This window comes from Mus musculus, chromosome 14 (genome assembly GCF_000001635.26).
Source record: "Mus musculus strain C57BL/6J chromosome 14, GRCm38.p6 C57BL/6J".
NCBI classification, from domain to species: domain Eukaryota; kingdom Metazoa; phylum Chordata; class Mammalia; order Rodentia; family Muridae; genus Mus; species Mus musculus.
Genome location: NC_000080.6, coordinates 14,099,512 through 14,122,538, shown reverse-complemented (window position 1 = coordinate 14,122,538; position 23,027 = coordinate 14,099,512). Strand labels below are relative to the sequence as shown.

At 42.2% G+C, this 23,027-nt stretch overlaps 2 protein-coding genes across 6 annotated transcripts in view; one reads left to right on the top strand and one right to left on the bottom strand.

The window, feature by feature from the left end:
* The first annotated feature begins 1,593 nt into the window (after nucleotides 1-1,593).
* Nucleotides 1,594-10,354, top strand: Psmd6 (proteasome (prosome, macropain) 26S subunit, non-ATPase, 6). The gene is made up of 8 exons (NM_025550.3): nucleotides 1,594-1,800; nucleotides 2,347-2,552; nucleotides 5,569-5,714; nucleotides 5,936-6,155; nucleotides 6,283-6,391; nucleotides 8,248-8,416; nucleotides 9,936-10,013; nucleotides 10,153-10,354. Exons 1-8 carry the CDS (start codon nucleotides 1,656-1,658, stop codon nucleotides 10,247-10,249), a joined length of 1,170 nt encoding a protein of 389 aa, NP_079826.2. The 5' UTR covers nucleotides 1,594-1,655; the 3' UTR covers nucleotides 10,250-10,354.
* A 4,868-nt stretch (nucleotides 10,355-15,222) lies between these two features.
* Atxn7 (ataxin 7) overlaps nucleotides 15,223-23,027 on the bottom strand; it is a 146,034-nt gene continuing 138,229 nt past the window's right edge. For 3 of the 5 annotated variants that reach the window (XM_006518017.3, XM_006518015.4, XM_006518018.4), the window contains 3 exons: nucleotides 21,638-22,604; nucleotides 20,871-20,937; nucleotides 15,223-19,232 (listed from right to left, as the gene is read on the bottom strand). In XM_006518017.3, coding sequence (XP_006518080.1) covers nucleotides 19,123-19,232; nucleotides 20,871-20,937; nucleotides 21,638-22,604 — 1,144 coding nt within the window. In that variant the 3' untranslated portion in view covers nucleotides 15,223-19,122. The remainder of the gene's footprint in view (nucleotides 19,233-20,870; nucleotides 20,938-21,637; nucleotides 22,605-23,027) is intronic. The other 2 variants (XM_030247817.1, NM_139227.4) reach the window with 2 other exon arrangements.

Here is a 23,027-nt window from a genome sequence, read left to right as displayed (position 1 = left end):
GCAAAGGGGAAGGAAAAGAGGGCAGATATGGGATGGGGGATGGGGCTTGTGGAAGGGTTACTCGGAAGTGAGATATCATTTGAGATGTAAATGAATGGGATGATTAATAAATAAATAAACCCATTTTTTGTTTACAAGTGAATTATGGACACTAGTGTATTCGTATTTCATGCATAGTATGAACCCAGTCTTGAAATATCTCTATACTGGGCTTGATTTAAAGCTCTAGTTCCTCTTGCCCTAAACCCATTCATGAATGTCTTAGGATGCTTCCTACAGAATCTTTCTTGAAAGGATTGATGATCAGTTTCCATACAAAGTTATAACATTCTGATAACATAAAATAGCACCAATTCTAGCACATCCTTGTGTTGTACTGTTCCAAAAGTCAGACATATGGTAACCATCACATAGAGTGTGATACCTGGATCCACACATCCTTCATGGGACATCATATTTCAGAACCCAGAAGAATTTTGGGCCAGCATAAAAGATCCACTGCAGTAGAAGTTGAGCTTGTGTTCAAAGGTAAACTTCTAGTAGGAATTCAACAACTGAGATGCAAATCCTGGCTTTAAGTCTCTGTGGTAAGATAAGTCTCTGTGTTGAGATTCTCTCGGGGTAGCAGATTACAGTCATCACAATTGCAGGGCCTAACAAAAGCAAAGGACAGAAAGTCCGTGCAGTGGGTTTACTAGTTACTTTTTCTTGCTGTGATAAAACGCCATGACCAAAGCAGCTCATGAGTCTAATTTGGTTTGCACTTTCTGAGAGTCCTTAGTAGTGGCAGGGGCATAGAAACAGGCTGGAACAAGAACCTGGGAGATCACATCTTCAACCACACAGAGAGAACATAGAAAGAATTGGAAATGGGGTGAGGTCAGAAATTCTCAAACCTACCCCAGTGAGCGACTGCCTAAAGCAGGGTTTACACCTTTTTATGGTTCCTTAAGGTGTCCAAACAGCACCACCAATGGGGACCATGTGGTCAAATATTGAAACTCAGTGGGACATTTCTCATTGTGTCACACAGTAGGATTTATAGACCATTACCCATTCTGAAGACTCCTCCAACATGTGCACACAAAAATAATGTAAATCACTGAATTAATAATTGGAAACACGGGGTACTCTTTTCTTAGAATAGGGAAGAATGTGGATTTTAAATGTAAGGAAGATAGGTTCTACACAGGCCTTGTCATGTAGCTGGTGTGTAACCTTAGCTGGCCACTTTTCAAATCTCGCTATGTTCCAGTTTGTTTGTCTACAATCTGGACCAAAAGAATCTCTCCCTAGTTCAAGAGTATTGAAACAAAGATGTCCCTGGAAAACTGTTTTTATTGTTTTTCTCATCTGTGTTATATTTTAAAACTGTTGGCGGATTTCCAGATCCTATCCGTTGCAAATATTATATAAAAAGGAAGAAAAAAAGATACTCAAGAAATGAAAGTTGGGCCCAACTCTGACCTAAAGAAAAAGGGGACAGCGCCAGGTGCTCCCGCCGATGTCCAGCAGGGGACGCTGCGGGCGGCGGAGCCAGAGACGCGACCGGAAGTCAGACTGGCGGCTCTGGGGAACCTGTGACGACTCCTCCTGCTTCCGCTGGTGGCCCAGGGCTGTGCTTGGTTCTGTCAGCCGGCTCCTGTGCTGTAGCCATGCCGCTAGAAAACCTAGAAGAAGAGGGACTGCCCAAGAACCCCGACCTGCGCATCGCGCAGCTGCGGTTTCTGCTTAGCCTGCCGGAGCACCGCGGGGACGCGGCGGTGCGCGAGGAGTTGATGGCGGCCGTCCGGGAAAACAGTGAGGCCAGCGAGCGCCGAGTCAGCGGCCTAGGCGGGGCGGTCGGGGTGCCTGGCGGGCGTCTCCGGTCGAGGCTTCATGGAGACCCCTAGGGAGGCCTCCTGGACCCGAGAGGGGCTTGCTTGCCTTAGTGGGTTCTTCCCCGCCGCGAGACGTCCAGGGAAGCCTCGGGTGCTTGTCGCGGCTGGACTCCCGGCAAAGGCGCCGCGGCTTTAGTGATGCCTGTCGGTGTTTAGCTGCCGGCCAAGGGACAGTCAGGGTTCTGTCCCTAGTAGTCGAGTCGAATCGGTGTCCTTTCCCTGACATGAGGACTCCTTTGGAACAGGAGCCGACCAGAGCAAACTGAGGATTCGATTCCCTTCCCCTTGGCCTTAGTCGCGATCAGACCTGCTAAGATCGGCTCTCAAGCAGGCTCCCAGCTTCAAACCTTAGCCGTGCTACCCAGGCCCATAGTTGGGAGGCGTCTGCTAGCTGACCTTCGGTGGGGTGGGAAAAGCGAGCAGAAGCTAACAGGATACCTCATAATGCGTGATTTGTGGCTTTTAGATATGGCTCCTTATTATGAAGCCTTGTGTAAATCCCTCGACTGGCAGATGGACGTGGATCTCCTGAGTAAAATGAAGAAAGCAAACGAAGAAGAGTTGAAACGTTTGGATGAGGAGCTGGAGGATGCAGAGAAGAATCTGGGAGAAAGTGAAATTCGAGATGCAATGATGGCAAAAGCAGAGTACCTCTGTCAGATAGGTGACAAGGTCAGTGAGATGCCCTGCCCGCTCTGGGTAGGTGACAGGGTCAGTGAGATGCCCTGCCCGCTCTGGGTAGGTGACAGGGTCAGTGAGATGCCCTGCCCGCTCTGCAGATGAGAGGTGCTCCCTATTTTCTGGAGGTACAGACCAATGTTGTACATCAGTGCAAATGAGTAATATCTCACTGGATAAGAGAATCTTTCTGTTTTAACTGGAAGGATAATCATATTTACCTGTACTGAAGAGTCAGTACAGGAACAGTAGATACATGACAATGTTGCAGCACCCAATTCCCTGCTCTTAACAGAGCAAGGTGTGCGTTAGTCTTCCTTACTGTGTCATTAAAAACAAGTACACATGAGGCTAGAGAGAAGAGGCTTGGTGGTTTAAGACTGTATACTGCAGATCATCCTGGAGGAGACCTAAGTGCAGTTCCCACCACCCACATCAAGAGGTTCACAATACCAGCTCCCAGGTATCTGATCCCTCCAGCCTCCAAAGACATCTGCATTCATGCACACATACCCCCAGACACACATATACATACTTGAGAATAATAAAAATACTTCTCCAGAACAAAACAAGGGTGCAGAGGTTTTGCCCCCTCTGTTGACAACATTGGGGTCATTTTCAGTAGTAACTTAAGTGGTTGGGAAGCAAAGATTGTACATTTTAAAAGGTTTACAACTGCCAGGCAGTGGGGGCACACGCCTTTAGTCCCAGCACTTGGGAGGCAGAGGCAGGAGGACTTCTGAGTTCGAGGCCAGCCTGGTGTACAGAGTGAGTTCCAGGACAGCCAGGGCTACAGAGAAACCCTGTCTCGAATTGTTTTTTTACAGTAGGAGGCTGGAGCGATGGCTCGGGTTAAGAGTGTTGGTTGCTCTCAAAGAGGACCCGGGCTTGATTCATGATCTCCATATGAAGCTTACAGCCCACCCCACTTTAATTCCAGTTCTGGGAGATCCAATACTGTCTTCTGACCCCTGCTGGCACCTACCAGGCAAGCACCATCATGCACAGACATACATTTAGACAGTATACTCAAAGACATAAAGTAAATCTAAAAGAATTTATAGTAGTAACTTACAAAGCTCTTTGATAGTGCAGTTATGTACTTGTGTATGTATGTCTTGTAGACAATGAGTAGTGAACATGTATTTGTGTGCATGAGGTCACTGTGTCCCGCGAATCCTCCTCTTCCATGCATCTGTCACTGCATCTCAGAGAACTTTGTTACGTTCTGGATCACCGCTGCCGCATCCACATTTTGAGTAGGTTGTCTGTTCAGCTGGTCTGGATGCACGAATTGCTTCAGCTGGTTTTGCTTTAGCCAGCTGTAATAGTTGATTTTTCTTAAACAAATTGCAGTGGTGAAAAACATGTTCATATGTCTCCTAGTATATATATGCTAGTGTTTTGGGGGCTTTTTTTGTTTGTTTATTTTTGGGTTTTTTTGTTTTTTTCTGTTTTGAGACAGGGTTTCTTTGTGTAGCCCTAGCTGTCTTGAAACTAGCTCTGTAGACCAGGCTGACCTCAAACACACAGACATCTGTTTGCCTCTGCCTCCCAAACTCTGGGATTTAAAGTGGTGTGCCTCCACTGCCCATACATGCTAGTGTTTCTTTAGGACACTGTTTAGTCTGAGGTGAAATTGCTGGGAGAGTGAACACTTATTTTCCTGTATGTGGCCATTTGTTGTAAGTAATCCTAGTGCTGGGTCTACTCTTTAGCATTTGAGTGTAGGCTGACATGGTTCCAGTATTTAAAAATAGTGTGAGCTCTTGGGTCAGATGGCCTGGATTATATTTCCAGCCTCAATAGTCATTATTTACTGCAGCTGCAGTTTTCTCATGTAAAGTAGGATGATGCGTTTCTACCTAGTGCTGTTTAAAGATACAGGGAAAGAGTTTAGAACTGCACTAGCCCAAAGAAAGGGCTTAAATTATAAACTGTTGAATTTTAATTTAAAACTTTAAAAAAATTTTTTAAATTTAGTAGTGGTCATTTTAAAAACTTAGAAATATAGTGGGGGAAAAACCTTGAAATGTAGTATGAGTATGGTTTGGTTTGAAAAGGTAGTCAGTATGTATGTGACGAGTGAAGGTTTTGTTTCAGGTCTTGAATTTAATCATTATGGCTTAGTCAGCATTGGGTGATTGCTGTTTGTGTTAAGGCTATATTCCTTCTATGTTGGCTCACAGCATTCTCCCCAAAAGAGTAATCAGGTTTTTTTCTTTTACTGACTGTTTCTAAATGTTTGATGGTTGCAGTGGTTTTATTATTACTTGTATTTATCATCAATCTTTTGACGCTTAGTTCATTGCAGATGTTAGTACAGGTCCCTTTAAGACAGGCTTGTTATCTTTTCACTTGACTCATGATTACCTTTATTTTTGATACAAAACGGCATAAAGTCACCTACTATTTTAACTTTACTCTGCAAACTTGCAGTCATCCATTTCTTCCCAAATCCCTGGTTCCCTAGTGAGAAACAGTATTGCATTTCCAGGTCTGGGTACTAGGCATGCTCACTGCTGTTCTGACAATTCCTTTTATACATTTATGAAGTGTGACTAATAATTATAGAACATGCTATCCAGTTATGTCTGAAGAAACACTAAGTATAAAAGTGATTTTTATCACTGTTGTTGCAAAGCAGTGGAGTCCCTTTCTCTCGGTTGAGATGAGATTGCATACGCATCTATTGAGTGCTCTAACCAGTGATATGAGCCTCTTAAAATGATTAAGAATTTATAGTGAACTTATTTGGAAGTACTGCTAATTGTTATAGGCAGAAATACATTGTCTACTATGTGCTTTTCATATCTTGTCCTCAGAATGAAGTGTTCCCCTGGGCATTGTCTATACTTCCCTCAGCTAAAGGAACCCTGATCTTTATCCCAATGACCCTTTCTTTCACTGGCATCTTACTTCTGTGCCGCCAGCCACTCAGGAAAACCCTGGGGGCTGATGGCTTTGCTGGATTGTGTTCTTTTCACCCCTTTGATCTTGAATTTGACAGGAAGGAGCTTTGACAGCTTTTCGCAAGACATACGATAAGACTGTGGCCCTGGGTCACCGCCTGGATATTGTATTCTATCTCCTAAGGATCGGACTCTTTTATATGGATAATGACCTCATTACTCGAAACACAGAAAAGGCCAAAAGGTACAGTTAGCAGTGGATCTGACCCTGGAAGTTATGGGCTGTTAATAGTAAGTTATTAATAAGTTAGTAGGCCCACATTTCCCCATTTTGCTTTGCTTACAACTGTGGACTTTGGCCCAAGAGTTGACATACTTGCTGAATAAAATACTTTACTTAAAATTTTTTTCTTTAAAAAAAACTTTAAGAATTAGCATTATGTTTCTGTTGTGTTTTTTTGCTAGCCTGATAGAGGAAGGCGGAGACTGGGACAGGCGAAACAGGCTGAAAGTGTACCAGGGCTTATATTGTGTGGCTATCCGTGACTTCAAACAGGCAGCAGAGCTCTTTCTCGACACTGTTTCTACGTTTACATCGTATGAGCTCATGGATTACAAGACATTTGTGACTTACACTGTTTACGTCAGTATGATCGCCTTAGAAAGGCCGGACCTCAGGGAAAAGGTGAGAAACCTTAACATCCTTTTAAAGACTGCTCATGCTTTCCTAACGTAAATACACAAAAATCATTAAAATATTCATATTTTTGTTGTTTGATTGATTGATTGATGGGTTTTGTTTTAATACCCAGGTCATTAAAGGGGCAGAGATCCTTGAAGTGTTGCACAGTCTTCCAGCAGTTCGGCAGTATCTGTTTTCTCTCTATGAATGCCGTTATTCAGTTTTTTTCCAATCATTAGGTAAGGATCTGACTTCATCTGGTCCTGTGGGTACATAGCACAGCAGGGTATAAGAGAGGCTGCAGGTCTTAATACTTAAGTTCTGCCTATTGTGCTTAGGTAAGGCCAGCAAACTTGGTGTATTTTATAAATTCCCAAATGTGAGAATGATGTGTGCTTTTGATGCATATGTGAAAGTCTTTCAGGTTGCTTCTCTTCTATCATGTGAGTCCTGGAGATTGAACTCAGGTCATCAGGCATGGCTCTGGCATCTGATGAAGGGTTAACACTAGAACTAGGAATCTTGGCTGCACAGCCATCCAGATATGTTACCCAAAAGACAACAGAGACAAGCACAGGCAACTGAAAGCACTCAGTCACTTGAGAGGTCTCACAGAAGGGAAGACCAAAGAAATCATAAATATGATACAATGGAGCAAAGCAAACAAAACAGAAAAAGGAGGGATGTCCAGTGACCATGAGACAGGGTGGAAGGGAGCAGGCTGCACTCTCGCCACAGTAAAGTTCATGTGACCAATAAGATTTCTTTTTCTTCTCAAACCACCAAGTTTTATAAAAATGTGGGGATAGGTTCTTTCAAATACTAGAAACTGGTACAATGTTCCTAGGGACAGCATGGTCAAGGTATACTGATACTTAGGCAAAGTTCAATGTCTTAGACTATCTACGTGTTCAAAACAGGATAACTTTTACAAGGTTGAGCTGAAATCTTAGAAACTTTCTATCAGTAGATAATAAATTCAGGGACACAGTACACTCAGCATCCCTTCAACAACTGGAAGCTGTAAGGAACTTCACTTGATTGAAGCCTATGTACTTAGTCCATGAGAGCAGTACAACCACTTGATTGAAACAGCCCACCATTGGTATAGTGACATGAAAAGCTGCTCCATCCTACATTGTGACAAGAAAAAGCAAGTTGGAGAGCAGAATATGAAATAGAACTACAATATGCCCAGAAACTTGGTAACTGCTGCCTGAAAGGAAATACTTGAAACACCATGTTAGTGAAGACTGTGTACTGGTTTATAGGACTCTGTTAGAAAGTTGTCTAGTGTGTACCTAATTTTTTTAGTTGTTAAAGTATTAAGTACCAGGAAGGATTGTGTAAATAAATGTGTGTGGTTTGGGAGAGGGAGATACAATGCTTTTCACTTGCTGTTATACTCAGTTTCTAGAAACAAGCACACACTATGTGGCAGAGGATTCTATTCTTCCCCTTGTTCAGCTTGTCTCTATCCCGTTAGACTTTGCAGTCTTTCTATTTCTGAACTCAGTTATAGTCATCATGCCTTGGGACTGTGCTTACTAACATTATTGTCTAATAATGTTCTCTGCCTAGGCAGTTTCTCAGAATTCTTTCCTGCCCACTGCCCCAGGAAGGGCTTCCCAAAAATGCTGCCTATGCCATTTTCTTCATAGAACTTATTACTTGCACCTTGGTTTCATAACCAGAGCAGAAGCATATAGTATCTAGTAAGATAGTTTATATTCCTGTAGATTGCTCATTAATATCCTATATACACTTTACTCTTCAATTTTGTTGCTACATCAGCCTTGTTAACAACTTGTCCTTATTCTTTCTACGTTTTTACAAGTTTCATCACTCTTTATTGCTTATTTTGTGACTTTGTAAAAATGTGTCTTTTTTTTGCTTTTGTTTTTCATTTATCACACCCTCCTGCTTGGTATAATTGTAAATAATAGAACTTTGCTTCATTATATAAAATGTGCCCAGTTATGCTGTGATCTGGGTGACAGTTCACTGTCGACCTGTCTTTGTTGGATGCTGTGAGAGGACAGCAATATGTAGAGATCAGAGCTTCTGGGTTTATATGTCATCTTATTTATTGTAGCAATCGTGGAACAGGAAATGAAAAAGGATTGGCTTTTTGCGCCTCATTACCGATACTATGTAAGAGAAATGAGAATCCATGCGTACAGCCAGCTGCTGGAATCATATAGGTCATTAACCCTCGGCTATATGGCAGAAGCTTTTGGTGTGGGTGTGGACTTCATTGACCAGTAAGTTTAAGAAATTTATGTATCTAAACTGCCTTTTAATATGTGCTTTCTACATTTTCTGAGTTTACACTGCTTCCCTCAGTTTTAAGGAAGAGAATTTCTGAACTATTATTTTAACAGTAGCATGTGTCCATGTCTGCCTTCCTCAGGATACAGTTTCCAGTGAGATGAGCAAAGCATTGCTTGAGTAATTACACAAGTTTATGTGGCTACAGATTTTATATCTTATATTTAGTGGCATTTTCTCTGATAATGTCAGAGTTACAATTTTCGTCAGGTTGGTGACTGCAATCATTGATTCAACAAATACTGAGCTGTTCATGTTTGGTGCTCTTGTAGATGTCTCTGTGCACTTCATGCAATTGAACACTGTGGGAGTGTAGAAAGGAGTGTAGACATTAGGACATTAGTGTCTGCCTAGATCATGCCTGAAGAGGGGGAGCTTGCTCTTCTTGAGAATTGTCAGCCTTGTGAAGATCTCCATGTACAGAAAAGGGAAAGAGCAAAAAGATGGGAACAAATCCAGATACTGGCAGGAGCCAGTATCTAGCATGGCTGTGCCATAGCTGAGGAACAGCAGTTGACTTGGGGCCTTATAGTTCCTGGTGTCAAGCTTGGATTTTGAGTGTGTGTGCTAAGCAATCCCACTGAAGGGTTTTCAGCATGAGAGCAACAGTTCCATCCTGTGTCTTACACAGTCAGGGAACCTCGGTAACAACTGGGCTGTGCAGTAGCACAGGCAACTGTAGTGTAGTTGAAGATGTCTGTGTGATAAATGTTAATGGGTTGTTCACAATGAAGAATAGAAAAGTGATGGTTGAAATTAACTTGTTTTAATTCTGATCATTCTCTTATGGCATATAGTTTTTCATTATATTTTATCATAAAAAATTCAAAGAAATTTTAATTTGTATAATGAATTTTGTTTTGTACACTTTGTGAATGCGTGTGAATCTGTCAATCTGGCTGACAGGGACTCATGAAAGTAGTCATCCTGCCGCAGCATCCTGAAATCGGAGGTTGCAGCTGCTCTTCCCTCTGGTTTCCTAAAGCATTCACTGGGAATTAGAGGGATGGCAAGTCTCAACCCAGATGCTTGCAGGTGGTGTACTGAAGTGAGCATGGCTAAGAGCTGCTGTAGTCCTTACATCAAACTGGAGTGGATTGAAAGCAGGTTTTATGTTTCATTGTGTTCTGGGACAGCATAAGGAAGCGAGGGGAAGCAGAAACTAGGTAGTATTGGAAAGGAAATAGGCTGTTTTTCTAGTACAGGCAGCCGTTGCTTTTCCAGTTCAGGGTTTATTGACTCTAGCAATTTATTCCTCTATCTCTGAGCACTTTTTTTTTTCTTTTTCCCATACTTGTGGTACTTTGTTTTTTTTTTAATAACTTCTAGGGCCAGGTTTCTTCTAGTAGATGACTCAAGCCTGCAATAAATCAGACATGCCAGTGCTGTGCATCTGTAAGACAAGAGTTCTGTGTTTCTAAACTAATGGTGGATTTTCTTCTTCTTAATCAGGGAGCTGTCCAGGTTTATTGCTGCTGGAAGACTCCACTGCAAAATTGATAAAGTAAATGAAATCGTGGAGACCAACAGGTAACCTTATTATCTTCCTCATTTGTTCTTGCTGAGAGTGGGGTAGTTTTAAGTGCCTGAGTGTACAAGTAGGTTACCTCTCGTCAGGGAATCACATGGCTGCTAAATAATTCATTTTTTCCCTTTACTTTATTTATAGACCTGATAGCAAGAACTGGCAGTATCAAGAAACCATCAAGAAAGGAGACTTGCTGCTAAACAGGGTTCAGAAATTATCCAGAGTAATTAACATGTAAAGCCACTTTTCAACGTGTTCCTTTACAGACGTTACTTGGAAGCTTTTCTAACTTCTTCACTGTGTGCCCACTTCAACAGCATCAAATAAATATGTCATTTGTTTCTTTCTGTTTAATTTTTTTTCTTAAACATACATGTCTTTAAGTACTGGGTCCACTAATGCCGCTTCAGTTATTAATGAAAAATGCTCTTTGTCTTTTACCTATCTATCTGTGTGGTCCACAATCTGGAGGTTATAGTGAGACTTAGTCACCAGGATTCTGCCTGCTGGCAAGTGAAGGGAGCTCATAGAGCCGTTCTCTCTTGGTGTAAAGTACAGGGTTCCGGGTGCTCCAAACCACAGTGCAGCAGTGTTCCCACTGAATATGAAAGAAGATAAAGTACTAAGTTTTTCTTGCAATCTTACAAAACTAAATACATTCTCCCTCACAGAAGCTTGCATGAACTGGACGCCAGAATATGACTTAGCTAAAGACAGATTCTCAAAATCCTGTAGAAATATTAGCAAAATGAGTATTTATTTTGGAATTGATCCTTGTAAGCAGGGGAGTCGGGGAGGGGAGGTCAGTGCTATAAAAATATAAAAGCATATAAAGGGAGGGGTACAGCTTGTGAAGGGAACTCTGAATTACACAAGTGGGACATGTTGAGCGAAGGATGATCAGGTTGGACTTAGTGTTTTGTTATGTCATTGTGTACTGAGTGCTTACAAAGTAGAGGCGACAAGATTTGCTAAACGATTAGTGAGACAGGAGAGGCTAAAAGAAAATGAGGTGAAGATCCATCCCGGAAGCCCTGAGTTAAAGGTGACTGTTATCTTAAAGCATCCTGATGGAGGCAAACCATGAGTTCACCATAAAAGGCAAGGGAGGGCAGAGAAAAGTTCCTGGTGTTTTAAGAACATGTTTATTTATAGGAATGAAAACACATCTCACCTGACTGGAAATTGGTAATAATTCAGCATTTCTCCATGAAAAACTCTGCAGTGATCATTACAATAGGATGGAAAATCATGACAAAATATTACATTATCTTCAAAGTCAAGACCATGTCCTCAGAAAGAGTGGTCCCTGGTATGCAGTATAGGTAATATTATGTATTGCCAGACTTGTATTTGAAAGTAGTTTCTTGCAGCTCCAGGATGTTGGATAGGAAGGAGGCAGCCTGTTGGATATTCCTAAAGTATTTAAAAACAACAAGGTAGAGATTTATGTCTTAATTACCTGATTGATTTCTTCTTGGCCTTTGGTCAAGAGTAATTATAAAATATATTTAGAAGTGAAAGAACTATGAGTCACTGAGTGCAGTCTCTGTAAGAACTGTGCTTGTTCCTCAGCACTAAAGCAAATCCCTCCCACTCAAGGCTTCGGGATCTCTGTGGGAGAGCCAGTTTCTATAAGCCAGAGGGGTTGGGGGACTGACTAGACATAAAGACAGCTCCCGAAGTCAGACTGGGAAGAGTGGCAGGCTCTGCAGAAGTGTATGATGGTTTCCAGTTTACTCCGAGTGTAGACAAAGGCGTCTGTTTCTTGTGCCTTCTCTTGGGCCATTTCCTTTCTGCTGTTTTGTCCAATTCTAGTTCTGTTGTCTTATGTTTTACTTTTGCCCCTTAGAGATCTGTTTTCTAACGAGAGACACAGTGCGTGGCTAGGGGCGGTAAGGAGAGACTGAGTAGCTAAGGGAGGGAAGCCCTAATCAAGCTACACACTATGTGGGGGTCGAGGACCAGAGCACCTCTATGGCGGCTCACACCTGTCTACAACTGCTTCCAGGGCTTCTGACACCCTTAACAAGGGCAAACGTGCAGGCAAAACACTAATGAGCATTAAAAAAATAACATACTTTTAAAAAGATGTGAGAAAAGAACTATATTCAATAAAAGGAAAAAAAAAAACTTCATGCCCTTTTAAATTTAGTAGAATTCTCTGTATTAACTCAAAAAGAATTTGTTTTTTCCAACTCACACTTGAAATTGACTTGGCCTGCTGGAAAGACAACTATGGCTTTTAAGGTCAGAGAATGCTCTGCCCACACTCCTCCTCGCTTAAATGTGCTCAGTTTTAACTATTTTCAAAAAGGGTTATCAATACTTTTCTTCTTTTCATGAAAAGTAATAAAGGCTCTTTGAGAAAGAAAGCCAGGCACCTCTAGGTAGCACTACTTTTTTAAAAAGTGCCCACTGCCTAGAGCAGTGTAAGGACAGGTCTCTGCAAATAACATGGTGATGGTTTTGTGTTCACCATTTGCATGGATACAAAACTGGAGGCCCTGTTAAATAGTTTAAGATTACTTAGAAATTCTGAATAAACTCTTCAAGTTTCAGCTTAGAGCTGAAAACCAAAATCCAACTCTTTTTTTTTTTTAAACATTTGTGTGTGTGTGTGTGCACAAATGGGCACGTGAGTGTGCCACATATATATGGGGTGCCCCCAGGAGGCCTGTGGTAAGTACTAGAATTGGAATTACAGGGGGTTATGAGTTCTGGGAACTAAACTTAGCTGAGCCCTCTAACCCCTGACACCTCTGAAATATGGCTACAAGACATGAAAAAAACAGTTCCACCCCACATTAAGCAGACATGGCCAGTTCTAGGCCCAGCTCCCTATGACTGGGCCATCTTACTCCTAGAGAAATTCATCTTTGATTCTATTTTATAATCTCTGGAAAATATTGAGGTTCATTTTACTCTACAGACGTCTAAAGTCCAGATCCACTTTGAAACATGCTTCTGTGAAGAATGTCAACAGAAGCGGAAGTCGTCTAAACCAATGCCATGAAACTGACCAAGAGTTTTAACAACTAACAGTTTACACACTGCAACAAACCTAAGTTTGACTATACAGACTAATCCTTCCTGGCTTTGATAGTCTTTCTTTTGATTTTTACATTTTAAATACTGATGCCACTACAGGAATTCCTGCATTATGTCCCACAGAAAACTAAGGCTGGGAAAGCAAAGGAGGCATTCAGTGTCACACACTTACATGCTGATCACGAGTTGCATGGACCTTTTTAGATGTATTCTAAGGGAAAAAAAAAATAAGGCCACCACACAATTTTTAAGCAATCATGGCTAGTTTTTTAATCATAAGCAAGTGTGGTAGAGTAACTGATTCAGTGTCAAGCTAAGTTGTATGTATTCATGCCCAGATTCTAGACCTGGCCCATTTTGGCGAGTTTGTTTTCCCTGTATGTGAAGATGTGACGTCACCAACCTGTGTTAAAAAAAATGAGCCAAGTATTTCTTTAACCTCTAATTAAAATCTGTTTTTCCCCAGTACATTCGCCATTTCTACTGCCAATGTCATTCTGTGCACGCCATGCCTTCTGCGCAGGTTACAGGTGAAAACTCAAAAATCTCATCAACTTAACTAGACATCAAGGTCTTTGGAAGATCTCCAGAATTAGTCTCCCGCTTAGCAGAGGAAGGAACTCAGCAGTGCTTACCTGGGTCATAGCAGCAGCTTTGCAATTTACTTCTGCCCCAAACTCCTGCCAATTCTCTCTGCAGCAGCTTCTGGGGGGAACTGGCAGGGATGGATATTTTCAAAAGTATTCATAGTATTTGAGGTTCCTCTCCTGGGAGAATTTTACTTTGCCCGATGGGGCACCATGAGACTAAGTTTCCACTTTAGCCCAGGAGCTTTGGCTGTATTAAATGAGGGTAACAAGGACCAATAACCAGCTTTACAAAACCAACACCTTAGTGAACTGCTTGCAGCAACAAGAACATCAAGAGTTTCTTAGACCAGAAAGAGACTAGTTTAAGAGACCGCTTTTGAAAATTTATTACATTCTGTGTATAAGAGAGAACATGCATGCTTGCTATGGTACATGTGTCGACAGCTTGGAGGAGTCTATAAATCTATAATGTATATCATAGGGATCAAACTCAAGTCTTCAGGTTTGGCAACAAGTACCTGTTCCCAGTGGGTCACCTTGCAGCCCCATGGACAGCCTTTTGATTAGGAACTGTAAAGTAAAAACCTGTTTGAAGAGCCTAACAAGGTCAGAAATAGGGAAGAGTATTTGTCTTTGACTTCCGGGCTGCTGCAATAACCTAGGTGTCAGATGCACAGACCCAGGAAGAATCTCTGGGCTTCAATGGTTATCTGCAAGTCAGTATGAACTTGTTCTTTATGTTCCTGAGAATAAAGGGTCATGACAGCAACAATCTCACAGCTCCATCCGTGTCTTCTATGCAGCAAGTTTCATGAATAATCTCCCACATTTCATCTTACCTTTATCCTGTTTGTACTTTCATCCATTGCTGCCAGTAAGATCCCATATGGCAAGATCCAAAACTGCTACCTCTGCCCCTTGAGATGGCTTCTTACCATCCAGGGCGGATGACTTGCAAAGAGGCAGTAAGAAAGCCCCCTGCCCCCTTTTTATGGCCCAAGACAGTGATGTGTCCACAAGGAGATTTGTCACTGGATCATCGTGTTAAGCCATCAGAGAAGGAAGTTCATGAGGCACTGAGGGGTCAGTCCAGTTTGGCTAATTCATATATAAATGAGTTGCTTCCTTTAAGCAACAACCAAAAAAATTTTTAAATGATTTTTTATAGATACAATTAATGTACCTTGAATATAACTAAAGTGCATTTGTATGTATAGTAAGTGGAGAGAATTTAAAAAAAAAATCAAAGACTGTATGAGCTCCAGATTTAAAACCTCTCTAGCAGGTAAAAATGTGCTGAAAATTTGTCAAATTCACAAATGAGCAGGCTGAAGCCGAATGCTGTCTTTGTACTACCAACTCCTCCCTTTCCTGCACATACAGAGTCAGGCCAGGATACAACACTGTCTTGCTTACATGGGGACCGATTTCAGCCAAGGCAGAGCTCTCTGCCCAAGAATGGGAACACTGTAAGGTCTCAAGAGAACTGAGACTCTAGTAGAGGGAAGGAAAAGCAAAGGGTGCCTGATGAAAAGCTGATGGGAAAGGTACTAGACAAGGCAGAAACGCATGCAGCCAGCCGTATTTATTGACAAGTCCTAATTTTATTGCCCATTTAGTAACAAACTAATTTCTCATAAAGCAAAACACAACTTTTTCTTATAAATAGTATAAATTATTTTATTTACAGAAACTTGTTATAAAACAAATAGACTATATATTTCTTCTCCTTTAAATATCCAAAGTCATTTTCTACGCTTGACATTTGTTCATTTCTACACAGCAGCCACACACAGTCCAGCTGAGACGCTCTGGATTATGGGTACACATGGATCAAACTAGCCACACATTTTAACACAGGAGATTGCTTTAATGAACAAGCTCAAAAAAAAAGTTCCTTTCAAGGCCCTGCATTCACTGACAGTATGTAGTGCTCACCTAAGTGATCTGAAGAACGTACAATGTCTTACATAAGATGTAAAAATGATTACTCTCTTAAACAGTAAAACGTTCAACAATCACTTTTCAAAGCCTAACTTCCCCAACCCAGGACAGCATGGAGACATGAAGAAGTCCATTGGCAACAGAACTCTTACAGGAAGACAGCTGCCTTTATAAGTTACTTTTTTGTTTTTCAAATTAAAACATTTTTTCAATGTTCTCAGAGGTACTTCTTGTATTTTTTAATACAAAATATTTTAAATATCCTATCTTAAACTGTGAATAACAAAACAGTTGCTGGCTGACAACAGTTTATAACCCTTGGTGGCACTGGGTAGTCCATTGCCAGTTAAATTACTGTGAACCAAAAGGTCTCAATTTTAAAATACCTTATAAAAATCACCAGTCTTGGTGGCTTTTAACTTCTTCCCTAAAACTTTAAGAAATAATATTTAGGTGGAAAAAGCAAACTCCAAAAGTTCAACTCAGCATTCAAGTCTTTAAAGATGTCTGTCTGAGCTTAAACTAGGTTCAGGCACTTTCAGTGTGTTTTGTTTGTTTCCTCATTAGTTTTAAACCACATCATATACTAATAACACGGGTGTGCTCAGAGAGCAAGCGGGCAAGTGGGAACACTCACTGCCCCCTTCTCTCTCTCCTCTCTCTCATACACACACACACACACACACACACACACACACACACACTCACACACTCACTAAACAAGGAAAAGCAGTGTGTCACTTAGCTCCATGTAGTCTATTTGGAAATCAGGCAGCAGAGACGCCGTGCCCGCTTCATCTGTATAAAACCACTCCCAAGACACTAAAAGGGACAGCGACTCCCACACAACAGAGGCATCCCTTAACTGTAAAGGAGGCAGGTTCTAAACTACTGGCTTGGCAGTGAACCACTTCAAATTATAAAAAGGTATTTATTTTTATTAATTAATAAATAAATACTAGATGATCTCAATTGTACCAAAACAGGATATCAGAAAAAAAGACCTGTGCAAAAATACTTATTTAAATATGTACAATTCATTTTTAACAAAATATGTCTTCTGAAATAGGGATACTTCCATATTTATAATAGAACAAGAAATTCCAAAATAAAGATACAAAAGTAGGTTTTTTTATAATTCTTTGTTCATCATTGCAGCACTTTTATTTTATTTTTTATTTTTTATTTTATTTTTTGTAGTTTAAGAAAACTGCAGAAGCTGTTATGAATTCTATTGGAAAGAATATAAAAAATTATGGTGGTTTTAAATTGACACCGAACGAAGTCTGTCTAGAAATAACCCAAGCACTGCAAATTTGTTTTTTGCAAGTTAAGATTAAATTCAAAAAAATATTTGTACTCCCATATTTTAAATGGTCTTAATTGTTCATCATCATAAAAAGTAGTTGTCAGAGAAAATAAAATATTTGAACAGTCTAAACTTTAGTAGCACTGTTTAGAATATGTCTGTTTGTGGCAGGCAAAATCCAAAAAATGGCTTTTCCTAATCCGGAGGCTCTGTGTGTTTCCTGGAGATATAATGAAGTTCAATTAAAGTCCCAGTCTAAGGAATCAAATTATAACACTCATTAACCTAAGTATCTACTTTATTCTGAATAAACTTCCTATTGTGGCTCCTATTCACATCTTTTGGAACATCTGTCTATAAATTCCATCATTAAAAGCAACTTTGTTTATAACCATCAAGTCCCGGCTCTGAAAATAAATCTTCCCCATACCCCATTGCACTTGTCATCGAGTAATGACTGTGTGAGCTTGGATTCCCTCTCCTCCTTGCCCAGCACTAGGAGAGACAACCAGATGAGCCTCCTAACTTCCACACTGGCCCATCTGGGCTCTCTCCTCAGAGCTGCTCTAGTATCATCTTTAAAACAAACATTCACTGACTGACTGCATAATAAGTGAATAAGATTTTGTTTTCCCTTCCTTAAAAAATTCAACATTTCCATTAATTTACAGTTAAAGTATCTGCATAAAGTCTTTGTGTTCTTACATAATAAGAGTAAATGTAGCAATTCACATTATTAGGCTGGTAACCAAGTATGTATTCATTCTACCTGCTGTTGACTGAAATTCCCTGAATCTCAAGTTTGTAATCTAAGAACTGTAGAGAAAGGCTATGCCCAGACACTGGCCAGGACAGGGCTAGGAGCCTTGGGGGCTGTCCTGTAGGCCACTCTGCTGTACTCTTCCTAAGCCCGAGGACTCGGTCCTCTGAGCAGGAGGTGTTACAGTGGCCGGCCCTAAATCATGCCCAAGTTCACTGGCAGACGTCTTTTCAAGCAATGTGTTAACACATTAAACATTCTTTGGGAGTGGGGCACTGAGAAATCTTAAGGAGGGCGTTAAGCCTCACTAAAGGAAGACAGATGGCTGTCACTGTCACAACAGAGAAGGGTGAGCACTAGTAAACACCCCCCCTTCTGCGAGCTGCTTCTCTCCGTGGCACGCACCCTTTCTCGGGGATCCCCACCTCAGCCCACCTGCATTCAAACAACCAGCGACTGGACTGGCAGGAAGCCGGGACAGACACACGGCAGGCAGCAGGCCTGGAAGCACAGACTCACACTTACTTCTTCAAACACTAAGTCAAAGAGGAAGTGGGAGTAATGCCTTGGAAATTTTAAGGACATGATAATAACTTTTAAAAAGGCAAATCTCAAAAAGCAGACCGAGTAAGACAATGACCCAATCTGACACACTGATCAACACAATCACAGCAGCGAGACAAGTCAGGCTCTTTGGAAATCCTACAAATTTTGCCTCACTTGAAAATTTTCTCACCTCCCTGAATCCAGTGTCCCAGTTGGCTTTTCATCACCAACTGCTTTCCTTGTCTCTCTTTCCATTTTTCTTTTCTTCATTCTTCCTTTTTCTTTCTCTCTTTCTATCACACATGCTTTTGTACCATAAAAACTAAGCTTCTGAGATCCTTTAAACTTAATATCCAGGCGTCAGCAGCTTCGAGCCAGTCCTCACGTCTGAAGAACTTGATAAGCTTCTCATCCCAAATTAACTGAAAAGGTGCGGGGCTACTATGTCATGACGCACTGACCAACAAACATCTCAGTGTACTATTCCTCAACAGCGCTATAAAACTCTAAAGCCAGGTATCCTCTAGGAGGCTCTCAGGATGCAGCTCACTCCCCTTTCCTTGGAGGCCTTCAGTCTCCAGTTAAGGTGCCTACCTTCTGGAGCCTGACTGACAGATGGCAAAGAAAAAGGAAGGCAAGGCTACAGAAATGATCCTCCCCAGCCAATCTACTTCAAGAGTGACTCCATGATATGCTCCAAATGAAAAAACAAAACAAAACACAATACAAACACAAACTTCTCACGGATTGGGAGCAAGCAGTCCAGACCACTTTAACACTGAGAGCAATCCGGTGGCTGAGGTGATCCAGTGTTCTTTACCTGTACTCACTGCTACAGACACAGCTTCGGGAAATCCTTGTCAAACAGCCAGAGGTTACCCTGAAGGCCCACAGGAGTTAGAAAAAGAGACTCAAAGGCATCGTGGAGTCCAGAGTGCTGAGCAGAGGCGTAGCTTGTCTTCAAAAATGTCTGGATTATTCCTTCCAGTGGTACTGTCAGCTGTCAGGGTCGTGCCTTTGGCTTTCAAAACAGAGGGATGAGGAGATACATAAGTAAGTGGCTGGATGCAGTGCTCCCGACTCTACACCAGGGTATCATCCCGTACCTAAGCTCCCTGACCTGCTGGGGTCGGGGAAAGCCATTACAGGACCAGCCTGAAGCTTTGTTTTTCAAAAAACAAAAACAAAACCAAAAACAAACGGGCAACAAGAGGCCGCTGTGTGGAGGTCTAGCCCTCCGGTTTCCTTCTAATCTAAGGTGGAATTTTTTGTTTGTTTTCATTTTTTAAACTTGTGTCCTTGAAGGTATTCTAGGCTGTTAATTCAGAAAACTCGATGTGCTAACACACAGGTCTGGAGGTCTAAACCCAAGGCACTGCTTACAGCATAGGGAGAGAACTCTGGCCTTCCCACGGGGTAATTTAAAATCTAGAAGCCAAGCAAGAACGGATTTGCAGGCCAGGGAGGGGCTACACACTGCTATGTTGTGGGCTCTGTACTTCACTTCTCTGTTCAGAGACTAGCCAATCCAAGCACAAGTATCCTCCACAAGAGATAGCAAACTTGTGATTTCTACTTCTCTACAAAAAGTGTTTATTTTGTTTTCTGACAGGGTCTCTCTGTGTAGCCCTGAGAGACCTGCTTGCTTCTGTCTCTAGAATGCTGGGATTTAATACATGTGCCATCATGCCGTTTTAGGGATAGCATTCTTTAAAGTACTTTTAAGTCATGAGTTCTGAGATTTGTATGCAGCTGTAAGATTCCTCCCACTGACAGATAAAGTTGAAAAACAGCTTGTAAGGTTCACATATGTCCTCTGATTGGAAGCCACAGGGTTCCTAGGATTTGTGAAGTATAATAATAAAAACAAAAACAAAAACATCCTCAACAGAGGAAATCTTTCTACAATGTAATCTTGAGCTGAGATTGATTTTCAGAACCTAAATTTAAAGACCACCTGGTCTTCTTGGAGACGAGCTCCAACCCTATCATAACAGGCAGAAGGAAAACACTTTGGGATCATGACCCAAATTGTCCAACAGGTACGTAAGCTGTAGCTGACTTTTAAAATGGGGGGGTGGGGGTGGTAAAGAGAAAATTCACATGTGAGCGCAGCTCTGCAATTTCTCTTTAAACTGGCGACAAGACAGGAAAGAGCTGCTACATACCCGTGGGACAATACCCATGCCCACCCTCCCTAAGCACTGTTAGTCCCTGCTGTCTAGAACGACCACCTCAACCTTCAGCATTCCCATCAGTTACCTGTGAGGAGAAGTAAGGTGAACACAAGTGTAACGGTCTACATGAAGGTGGGGTACAATGCTGCCCCCTCTCCTGGGAGGATACTACACTCAGAGGCAGTTCTGAGGGATGAGTATATTGTTTCTTGCTGTGTTTGTACTTCTGCTACATGAATCATAACTATGAGTAACTACAAAACACACTAAGAGCAAAGTTCATATTTGCAATAAGGCCAACACAAGCAGCCAGTTTGAAAATAAGTAGCTATCTCCCCCAGTAATTCTGACATTATCAATTCACATAAATACTAAAAAAAGTAAATTACAATAGGAAGTGCCTTCTTATTTTCTGAAAAATCCCTAAGCAGTTAAATTCTGAGGATGAGGAAAAGGGAAAATAACATAAAAGAGAGCCTCACTTTTTAAGTCAGGGCTCTGGGGTGCTGCTTCTGCAATTCCTGTTCGTAAGCAAGGAGAGAAGATATCCTGATGGATGAAATAACAGGATGAGAGATGAGCTGGAAGTGGTGCAAAAGAGGCTGGAACACAGAACTGTGTGACTGACAGTCAGAAGGAGCCAATGGAAAGCCAGGAACAGACAAGACACAGCACAAGAAGTCACGACTACTCTGAACCCAGTTAGCCACCTCCCGCTCATGGGAAGCACGATACTGTCTTCTAAGTATGCACTCGGAACAGGCGTCAAGCTCCAGCCACGCCGGCACTAATCTTCTCCCCTAACTCTCTTGAAAATAGAAAGGGGTGCGAGTTAACCAGAATGCCTGGAACTGCTCAAGAGGAGACGCATCCTAAGGTTGGTTTGTTGGTTTGTTTGTTTGTTTTGTTGTCTTAAGTCATTGTTGCTTACTACGTCAGTTTGACTTCAGCCTGGAATGTCTGTGCAGACAGACAATGCTCTCTGCCTCCATCTCTAACAGCATCAGGATATTGCCTCTCTGCATAACCTTTCCTGCTTGACGCTTACTCAGGAACACTGTTGCAAGGCATTGGACATTCGGAGGAGATTCCCCTTCACACGGACATGGGCTCTCCTCTGTTAAAGATTACCACGAAAGCTGGGCATCCATTATAGGCAAACCAACCAACCCAACCAGAATTTTCAGAACTGGCCAAAGTCCCCAAGAAAGAGGCAACAAACACGTCCAGATCAGAGTCCACTTCCTACCTGATGGAGGAGGGAATTGTTCGTCAATCCTTGTGCCCCTGAGATGTTGCCTGTGTGTTTCATGTGGACGTTGTTCATAGCTGGCAACTTGGCAACCTTTGTGGGTTTGCTGCCACTGTTGCCAACAGTGCTAGAGCCTGGAGAGCACTTTCTTTTCTTCCCTATGAGTTTGTCTAGAGGAGTGTGTGAGTGTGGGTTGACAGGCAGTTCACTAGCCTGGTGGATGAATGGGCCGAGAGAGAGAGTGGAGTCGCTGCTGTTCACCATTACACTCATCCTCTTGATGGGCTCTGCAGAGCTCACACCAGCGGGACCCCGCCCTGCCTGCTCATGCCGGAGGCTCACCGAGTGTGTTTTATTTGTCACACAGTTGAGGCCGATGCTGTGGGAAGATGGTGCTGTTGACAGGTATGGAGTCCCAGAGTGAGCCACACAGTTTTTCCTAAAAGAGTTCACGGAATGAGAAGAGGAGGAGGAGGAGGATGACGAAGAGGAGGAAGAAGGAACTAACAGTGGGGAACTGTTTTTGCGTTTCTTTCCTGAGCCACCACTGGTACTGCTACTGGCATTGTGACAGTTAGTGCTGAGAGCAGAAGATTCCTTGGGCCTTATAGACTTGCTAGGTTTCCATTTCTGAGGTTTTCTGGACAGAGGGGAAGAGGGGACGGAAGAGAGGCCCGAGGGCGTGGAGGGGGGTGAGGATGAAGCCGACACTTGTCTGGACTGCACACTGCACACAGGGTCCATCGCCCCAGAACCAGCAGGCTGTGCATTTAGCGTCGTTCCATGAGCTGGTACCGATTTGCTATTTGGGGAGATGCAGGTGGACGACAGCAGGACTGGAGGCGCGGAGACAGTGGTTGCTGCTAAGTAGCTGATCCCACCTTGTGATGTCGGCACAGAATTTGTCCGGTGAGGAACACGGGCAGAAACAGGTGATGTGGTACAGGGCACTGGTGGGATTTTCCTGTAAAAAGGAGATATGATGGGTGAGAATTACCAAAGCTGGTCACACATACTTCCCATAATCACAGCTGCCATGAATGGTTTTGGATGGGCACCCCTTTATATTTGGTATTGAGAAACATATTCTCACCAAGATCAATCAATCTAAAAACACAGACTCAGTCCTGATGGATTGCTCCTTCCAGTTCTTTATGCTTCCTGGGGAACGTGGAAGCATACTCTGTCTATGTAGAGTTCACACGCTACAACCCTAGCTTCAGACCTCCACTGCTGACACTTAGCAAGCACTCTTTCTTAAGCCTCAAGCACAAGCCACAATGAAAGAACTCTCAACTCATCACGTGAAGAAGTCTGCACTGAACACCATGCCTTGCTTGCATCTGTCTAAGGCCCCTGGTGATAGACTTTGTAGACCTGGAAATGA